This window comes from Ananas comosus, linkage group 2 (assembly GCF_001540865.1).
Source record: "Ananas comosus cultivar F153 linkage group 2, ASM154086v1, whole genome shotgun sequence".
NCBI lineage: Eukaryota > Viridiplantae > Streptophyta > Magnoliopsida > Poales > Bromeliaceae > Ananas > Ananas comosus.
Window position 1 is genome coordinate 2,291,699 of NC_033622.1, and position 10,024 is coordinate 2,301,722.

Below are 10,024 nucleotides of genomic sequence, written 5' to 3' on the forward strand. Positions count from 1 at the left end.
TATGATTTGCAACATCTCTTTTAGAACCCGATGGCCCGACCAGTAACGGGCCAGGACCATGTCGGGCCGAGGAGAAGGCCCGCGGCTTGACACGGGCCGGGCCCTACGGTCGAAGGCAACTTGCCTTAGGCCTTGGGATCCAAGCTCGTGAGCGGGAGTTCTCCTTCGTAGGTCTGCAGTGGCGCGAATGTTGGGAGGAATAGTTTTCGGTATAATAGACTAAATCTTAATCCATCGGACCAAAAATTTATCTTTTTTAAAATAATAATAATAATAATAATAATTTATATATTTTTTATAAAAATTTTAAAATTATTATAATTTTTTTTATAAAATTTAATTTTTATTTAAATATAAANACAAATTCATGTATAAACAAGAACTAGACCAATTTTGTATTTGCATGAAAATTGAGTTGTTTTTGAGAATAAGAAAAATAGCATTTGGATAGATAAGATAGAAAAAGAACAATAAAAATTATAAATAGAAAAATAATGATATTGCCTCATATATTATATTTGAATTTAAATTTATAAATTTATATTAATTTTTCAAAATTTAAATATATAATTTTAAATTTCAAAATTTCAAAATTAAACTCTAAATTTTCAAATCGCAACTTCAAAAATTCAAAGTTCTAAATATAAATTTTCAAATTTTAAATTTAAGATTAAATCTAATTTTTAAAATATTAAATTTTAAAATTAAAAATTTTAAATTTTAAATTTAAAATTTAAAATTATAAAATTTAATTTTAATATTATAAATTATAGACTTTTAAATTTTAAATTTAAATTTTTAAATTTAAAAATTTAGAAATTAAATAGGAGTGGGAACCTATTCCTACACATGTTAAGGGATTAGATAGTTGTTCCCACTTTTTTTTTTTTTTTTNTTTTTTTGTGTTTGTGTATAAAGAGGGTAAACCCTTATCCCCCCTTATTCCTATTAACAAACAGAGTGTAAGGGCTGAGCAGGAGCACCACTCGGCCCTCGCCTTCCGGTATGAAGGGCCGTGCTAGGCCGGAGGGTTATTAGCTCCTGCCTGTCCCAGATTTAAAATCGGAACGGGACGGACTGACCCGACTCCTATACAGTTTCGACCCGGCACGGCCTACATTACACCCTACTGGGAGAGGAGGGAATCTTCATTTTCGTGTTTGGAGAAATTATCACCTGCACCTCATGTGTAAATACAGCTCTTCCCCGCCCTCCTAAAAACATCATGATAGTTGTTTCAACATCAACATATTAAGTTATTAAAAATGTGCAAAGATAATTATATAGTCTACTAATATAAAATTATAAAATTTGGGTAGGAACTTAAAAGGCTCCCATCAAAATTTATAAAAGAATTCGAGGGCGATGTAAACAAATTATTAATACTAGTATACGGCCCGCACTTCGCAGTACGTAGGTTTACGGTGTAATGGGCACAGCTAAGTTTTCAATAAGCATGTGACAATCTCCTATTAATTAATGACTTAATTGGTAAGGTTCCATCTAATACATATTAATATTTCATACATCGTATAAAATATTATATATTGATGAAGTATTTGATAATTAATACAATACAATAAAGTATAATATGATATAAAATATTTAAATAAACTATTATACAATCAAAATTTTATTTTTGATACATATTAAAGTCAGTTTATCATAATAGAGGCACGTTCGAAATTTTCAAAGGTATATATAGCCATTATTTATTGACTAATGTGCTATGGGAGAATGCGGCTCTCTTAATAGAGTATTTTTATAATGTGATGGTAGTATCAAATAGTTATACTACTATAGATAATATCTACTATTTTTTTTTTTTTAAGAGATAGGTAGCACATTATCCATTTCGTTTATTTCATTTAGAAATAAACTTAGCTGGAAATTTGAATCAACAAAGATTCGAACTTGGGTCTTCGGTATCAACCACCAAGTCTTTTGCCACTTGCTCTAGGGATGGTCGGTATATTTATTTATTGGAAAAATTCTAGAATGCAACGGGTATATTAGTGACGTGGCGTAACAAACCAATCAAATTAATTCTTTTAAAAATATATGTCCCATCATGATTGTAAAAAAGTATTTTTATTGTACTTTTATTTGAAAAGAAGGAATGTGATTGGTTTATTATTAATGACGTGGTACAAGTGTGACAGTGTAGAATTCCTCCTATTATTGATATTGATAGATGGATGAGTACGTACGGGATGAGCACTATGCATCACATCATATTTATAGTAGTATAAGGATAGATATGACTATTTGACACTGCCATGTAGTTTATCTGTAGTAGTATAACTATTTAGCACTACCATCACATCATAGAGAAGTAAAGGACCCGCACCTCACGTCCTCATCCGAGGGATGTCACTTATAAAAGTCAGTAGTTTTGGTAAAAATGCACGGAGAACCTCGAACTATACCTATGTCTGAAACAGTCCACTCAAATCTCTATTTTTTCAGAATTAAATCACTTAACCCAAAATAAATTGACGGCTTTATCAAACTAATTGACAAGTCAAATAATTTAAAATATTTTATAATTATTAAATATAAAAATATATGAACAACGTTCTTTAATAAGTTAAGTTTTAAAAGTACAACGATTGTTTTATATGATGTCAGAACAAAAGGTTACGCTCCTAAATTATTAATTTTCTCATTATTAATTTTATCTCATTTAGTTCAAGTCTACGTCATGTATCTTGCAAAAAGTGTCGAGTCTAGACATGAGAAGGAGTGTTAAATATAAAAATATTCTCTAACAGCTTAAATTTTTATAAGGCAGCGTTTGGTTAGGGGATAGGAATAGGAATAGGCCCTTATCCCCCCCTTTATACCCAAACGCTAATTTTTTATCCGAGAATAGTAGTTCTCGGTTATCCCCACCAACACCTCTATTTTCTATATAAAACTACCTAAAATTGTTCTTATCCCCGGGAACAACCCAATTTTCATCCAAACACTATTTTTCTTATCTCCATACTTGTACCTATCCCTGTAATAGCTAGTTCTTGCTTATACCCGAACCAAACGGTACCTTAGAGTACAACGATTATTTCACGATAATAAATACAATTGGATTAGCTAACTACCAATAGCTAAGCGAGTCATAAAATTCAATAAAATTTTTTTAACTTTTTAATTTAAAAAATTACAAAGTTTGAGTATCTTGTTTCAGAATAATCTACACTTTCCTTCTTGTCTTGTCCCCGTTTGTATAACGCCTAGCTACCACTGTTGTATACTACTTCTTCACCTACCTTCATTTTTTAAAAAAACATAATTTCTTGAGCTAGTAAGTAGAGGTCGGATCATAGTTAGTTAATTGGCATTTGGTAAAAATTCCACATGGGTATAATTCAAAAAATAACATTCATATTCAATTTTTAAATTTATTAAAAAATACAGCTTAAAAAACGAGTTCGTCAATTATTCAGATATGCAATTTATATGAAAATTATACGTTCACCAATTAAAAATTCGGCTATTAAACTAAACTTTTTTTTCCCTAGATTTATCTTACTAGTATATATATTATAAATTCTTTAAAATATAAAAATAGAGAGCTTCAAAATAAAATAGATTAAGTAAAAAAAATAATAACAAAGCTTATTGTTATCTCTATCTTCCTTTTTTCATGATCCACAAATTTCGGAAGTTCGTGAAGTCTTTCAATAATTCACAAATAATTTGTGAATAATTTGAAAAGGAATTTTATCCAAAAATTATACACATTTTTTTGACAGAATAGTTCAACATACGCAAATTATTCGCGAATAATAAATTTAACCAAAATTTTTGTATTTTATTTTAATTTTTAGAAATAAATCATATGCGCAGTGTTTTATTCGAATTTTTAATAATTCATAAATAATTTGCAAATTAACTAAGATGTATAGTTACTCATCATCAACCAAGTAATACTTATTCTTTTTCAAAATAAAAGAAAAGGTTCAAGAATGACTAATTGTATAGAATTCTTAAATTATAAAAATAAATATTTTAAATATTTTGTTTATAAAATTAAGGCCAATTTGCATAAAAAAATTTACTAATTTTGGGCTTTTGCAAAGTGAGCTACCTTTTTCGTTTTTGCATATTTGATTCGATTTTTCAGCAAATTGATCAAAATACCTTTGCACCTTTTTCTCTCTTCTTTTTTTTTTTTCNTAGACTTTGGACTTTCTCAAAAAAAAAAAAAAAAAGCAAGAAAAAGAAAAGGTCATATGAACACTAGTGTCATGCTTCTTTTTTTTTTTTTTTCCTTGGTTACAAAAAGTAAACTTTTTTATTTGATATTAAATCACATATGATGCTGCTATGTCAAAAGGGAAAAAAAATGTAGGTTTTGATAAAAAAGAAAATTTGTAAGTTGTTCATTTATATTTTAAATAGAGTATTTAAATTAGTTAAAAGTAATTAAAATATATTAGAAGGATAAAATTTGTATATTAATTTAATTCCGTTTCTGAGAACTACCGGAACCAAACACCGACAATGGGAATGATTCATTTTGACTCTGATTCAGGTGCGAACCAAACAGAATGAGGTAATGAGTCATTTCGATTCCGATTCCAATTTATTCCTATTCCGTTTTCGATTTCGATTACGACTTCGAACCAAACACATCCTAAGAGAAAAATAAAACTATATGGTACTAACTTGATACAAAAATAAAACCACATTGTACTAACTTGGTACATTTTAAAGCACATGGTACTAAAATAAAAAAGTTGAGAAACTACATGGGGTTTTTTGAAGTTTTCGTAAAATAAATTGGACTCCTCACCTACTAGGTACTAGGTAGGTAGTGGAGAGGAAGAAGGAAGAGAGAGAGAGAGAGAGAGAGAGAGTAATCAAACCGAGATGGGAGAGTACAGTCTTCCCCGCCAGGGGCGGGCAGCAAAGAAGACGTCGTGGCGGCGGACGGTGGCGACGCAGGCGGCGCTCTGTCTGGCGCTGTACGGCGCATTCGCCGTCGGCCGGCTGCAGAAGCCCCCCGGCCATGGTCGAAGGGAGACGCTGGATCTTCACTTCTTGAGCGTCGCCGGACTGCCTCGGCATCCCCAGCTGCAGACCCAACTCCTCCTGCAGGTTGGTCGGACTATTTCTGCTTCTGCTTTCAGCCGCAGCAGTTAAAGTTATTTCTAGTAGCGCGAACGCATAGTTAACCGAAAAGTTTTGACAGAAAAGTTTTGATTCGCTGTTGCGGCAGAAAGCAGAAATGAGATTCTGATGGACGACAGGTGGTCGGAATAATTTTGCTTCTGCTTTCAGTTGCAGTCGTCTAGTAGAGTGATTGCATATTTGAGGAAAAAAAAAGTTTTGAGTTACTGCTGCTGCAGTTGCAGTAGAAAGTAGAAATGAGATAACTGTGGATAGGTGACCCAACTCCAACGGCAGGAGGTCGGAGTAGTTCTGCTGCTTTCAGCTACAGTAAATTATTTTCGAGAAGAGCGAAATTGCATATTTAACAGAAAAGTTTTGAGCTGCCGTTGCAGTGGAAAGCAGAAATGAAATTCTGAGAGTTGCTGCGGATAGAAGACCCAACTCCTCCAGCAAGTGGGCCGGATTAATGATGCTTTTGCTTTCAGCAGCAGTTAGTTATTTCTAGTACAGCGATTGCATATTTAACAGAAAATTTTTAAGGTGCTGTTGCGGTGGAAAGCAGAAATGAGATTCTGAGATTTGTTGAGGATGGAGGAGTTTGGTAGGGAGTTCCTCTCAATAGTGGTAAAAACCATTCGTCATAAAAAATTTAAACATTTCACATGGTACCAGAGTGGAAGATCTTGACCTATCGAAAAGTTGCACATTCAGACTTCAAAAAATGTATTAAATATAAAATATTAAGATGATGTGTTTTGTGAGCTTAAACCTTTTAGGCTTATTTTAGACGTCAGAATAAGTTCGTACGAGGAAACTTTTTATTGTAATATGTCGCTGATAATTTGATTTTTTCCTCCTTCAAAAGTCTTGGCACCCATAATTTGAGAGAATAATATATTTTTACTTGCAAAGTTATTTATCCTGTTTCGGTAATATGACTTCGAAGAACCGAATATGTTATGTCGTGCTATACATTCGATCACACTTCTCATCTACCAAATACTACTAGTTTTTTTTGAGTAAGTCAAAGATATATGTTTAACAAGATGCTCATGCATTCGAGCTGGACCTTAGGGTCTTAAATAAAACTTTTCAAAAAAATTATCAAATATCCCTACAAAATTTGGATGTTTCACATTTGTAGCAGTTGTTAATTCTCAAATTTATTTATCTTGATTTAAAGAATTTTCAAATTTATTCGTGCCTGTTGACTATAGTTATTTTATTGTTTGGACCATTATGCCTGTAAAACAATGGTCCTTTTTTAAGTTTTTTTGGAGGTTTAAAATTTGGGACTATAAAAATGAGAGGTAGAATAGAGAAATTAGAGGTGAAACTTGATGATAAAAGAAAGAGTGAGTATACTAACTTTAATTGTAATAGATTCTGATGGTTGCTCATACTATTGTCTTGGGAAAAAAAATTTCTGGTAAGTTATGCTCCTAACTGATAAATTTTTATTTTTTCCCCTTTTCTAACACTTAAAAGTTAATGAGTTTACTAATTTAATGTCAACGAAGATGGATAAGGCAGCGAAGATCTTCAAAGCAAAGTTTGTGCTGAATATTGGTGAACTTGAGGAGGATGATCCTTTTTGGCATAATGTAATTATCTTCATCCTAAGTATTGTTATATTTCAACTAAATTTATGCAATGCAATTTGTTACAATTATATAATCAGTCCAATGGCTTGTAGCTGTAAATAAAAGTATTAAGATTCCTTTCGTATTTTTTGCAGGCAACTATGTACTTCCGATTCTTGAGGATTCCCTGGTGCATAATCCTTTCCTGGATGAAACCATAAAAAACATACAAATTATTTATGTTTTTTTGGCTATAAATGGAAGCTTTGTTATCCATATTATGAATGGTATTCATGGTTCTTATAGGTACACTATTACAGTTTCGCAACGACAACGATATGGAAACTTCGTAAAGAGAATTGCATTACCACACGAACAAGTTTTAGAACTTATTGGTATAGATACAGGGTCACTACAAGTAAGTGTTCAATAATTTTTCATGCCTAAACAGCGATTGGTTTGTATTTATGAGGATTACTTGACAGAGCTCAATTTAATTTTGTCCTATTATATTCATTGATGGTACACTTCTACAAATGAGTAAAAGGAATAGTCTCTAAACGAACTTACTTCTATGCAATCATGATGCAGAATGTCATATTTGCATGGGGCTTTTCGTTTGATGATCGAGACTACTTAAATTTCCGTCTACTGCCGTTATTCTGACATCTGATTTGGTCGTAATTTCAAGGGATTCATGCATGCGGATAATCAAAGCAAGATTTCTAATGAACAAGTGCAGTGGTTGCAAGAGACTTTAGAACTAAGCGACAGTAACTGGTACATGACTGCCATCAAAATATCATATATGTGTCTATTTCTTTTTTTTTTTTTCCTTTTTGTGACTGTACTAGTTATTGTGTCAATATTACATGTTGCTTTCTTCTCTAGTGATTTCTTGGATCAGTTTAAGGCTTGAAATGCTTTCGTAGCTAGATAGTTAAATTATTTGAATGCCTAAAACACTCCAGGAAAATTACTTCTGCATACAGTTGGCCTAATTTTCATGTGATAATGACATATATAAGATATTAACTATGTTTTATATATGAATTAAAGTTGTCTTTCTTAAAGTTTGTTTAGATATGATTATCGAAAACAAGCCCAAAAAATGCTTCAGAAATGCATCAAGAGATCCTGACAATTATATAGATCTGTATTTGGCTTTGATAGGACTTGCCCTTGAAGCTGTTTTAAACAGATGAATATAATGCCTAAACAGAGTCTTAAAATCCCATGATTAAGTGGATGAGCTTATAATTTGTGTCGAAGATTCAAATGGATGCAGCATCGGACAAAAATAGAGATTGACATATTAAGGCGAGGAATGATTTAATAGAAACGCAAAATTATCCTGCCCTAATCCTTTTTTTCCCCATAAAATTATCAGGTCCTAAGTTCATTACATGTGGAAGAGAATTTCTTTCTGTTGTTCTTGTTTAGTTATAAGAACTCATTCTCATAGAATTACTTACTGGGCTTAGTTCATGATACCTTGGGATCTTCCAGAGGAAAACCAATATCTTACCTTTTAAGAAAACAGTGTGCCAGCAAGTATTTATGTGTTGATATGGGACATCTTTATCTGATTTTTAAGTTAGATAGAATATGATTATTCGCTATACTTCACCCAATTCATTTAGATTGGACACTGCTCCTGAACTTGTGAACCCTATTAAGTTATTTAAAGGTCTGAATGCTCTACACATCATCATACATGGACCTGATAACAACAAAAGGCATATCATTTATAGCTTTGTTAATTTTCATGTGCAGGTCTTATTCGTTCGTTATCTTATAGTTACTTGAGTTGTCACTTAGGAGAATCACAGGAACCTTAAATATATGTTTATTCGACAAAAATTCGATAATCTAGCTTTATTATACATGGAATTTGTTTGCAAATTACTACCGACCTTGTTGTTTTAAACTTAACAATTTGATTCGCAAATACATATGATTTTCTTCTGACTTTCAAGCTAGGCGCATTGTTGTTGGATTCGATCCGTTAATGATTTGCGATGAGGAGCATACAACAGAAAGAGCAAAGTTTTACGAGCCTTTACATAGTCTCTTTATTAGACATGGGGTGGTAAGAAACAACTCGGTGCCTCAGCTCCTACTCTTCTCCTCTAAAACTGTCCTAAATTGTGTTGGTATCTTCACAAAATCTCTCTTCAGAATGCATACCTGAGCACACGAGGATGTGTCGGCTATTTCTATCACGACGGAACCATCATGCACATTGGGAATCCTACTCCTTCAGATAAAAGGCGTGGAGCTTTCTTGGCAAACAAAAATGTTAACAATACCAGGCAAATTACTTTGCCCTACTGAGTCATAATTTCATTTTCTATTGTAATAATTCTATCTGTTTTCCTCGGCTTTACTGAAATTTTATCTGCTGCTTTTCTCAGTGAAGTGTCCAATGGCTTCCTTGTACACAGAGTTACTCCTCTAGAAATTGTGAGTACTTAAATGCTATCGAACTGCTAACTCGTTTGGCTGGTTATTTTACTTGAACAAGTCGGTAATTTGGTTTACGATGTTTAGTTCCCCCACATTTCTGTTGCTAAAATACTTTTTATCATGCTAGTTTCTATTCAAGTCATTATATTTTTACTTTGTTTTGCATGGCAGGGATCCTACTTAATTGACTCAGAGGGTAGAGTGGCTCTCAAATCTGTTGTACAACAAAATGGAAGAGGAGTCATGTGATACAGTCGCTTTGCGATTTAGTATTAGCAGTTTGCACCTTTGAGTGGATCCCATTTTGTATCAGAATATCCATTATCAGTAGATAAATAAGGTGTTTATGCTTATGCTTAATAAATGCTTTGTTCATTACCTAGTATTTTGTATCTTTCATTTTTTCCTCTATGCTGACTCTGTCAGTGTTTTACATTTAAATCTTGCTGCTTGTAAAATGATTGCCCTCTTGTTAGATTGTGTTCTTTTTTCCTTTTCTTTTTTTCCTTCTGGTATGTAGTAATGTATAAAACTTTATCTGAATTATAAATTATTTTGATTCGACTTTTAACATTTCAAAATTTTGATTTTAGTATCCATCCTTTTTATTCATTCGATTTAAGCGATTTGATAGCTCTTCGGATACTAAATTTAAGCTATTTTTTACTTTAAATCTGTTAAGATAAATGATACATCTAAGTTTTGAAGGCAAAAAATCACTAACTGATCCAAATCAAATAAATTAAAAGGCCAGACAGTACAATCAAAATTTTTAGAGGGTAGGTTTGTTGGATCCAAACGGGTAGTAGTTGAGTTCAGTTTTATACATTTTTACCTTTTTTTTTTTAAGGCAT

At 32.2% G+C, this 10,024-nt stretch overlaps 1 protein-coding gene across 2 annotated transcripts; it reads left to right on the plus strand.

The window, feature by feature from the left end:
- Positions 4,807-9,666, plus strand: LOC109706655. Of its 2 annotated transcripts, none has more exons than XM_020227600.1 (9): positions 4,807-5,103; positions 6,648-6,722; positions 6,857-6,891; positions 7,008-7,119; positions 7,393-7,481; positions 8,685-8,793; positions 8,883-9,016; positions 9,119-9,167; positions 9,342-9,666. In XM_020227600.1, exons 1-9 carry the CDS (start codon positions 4,876-4,878, stop codon positions 9,417-9,419), a joined length of 909 nt encoding a protein of 302 aa, XP_020083189.1. In that variant the 5' UTR covers positions 4,807-4,875; the 3' UTR covers positions 9,420-9,666. The 2 variants fall into 2 exon arrangements, with proteins under 2 accessions (XP_020083189.1, XP_020083188.1); XM_020227599.1 differs by having other exon boundaries at positions 4,808-5,103; positions 6,639-6,722.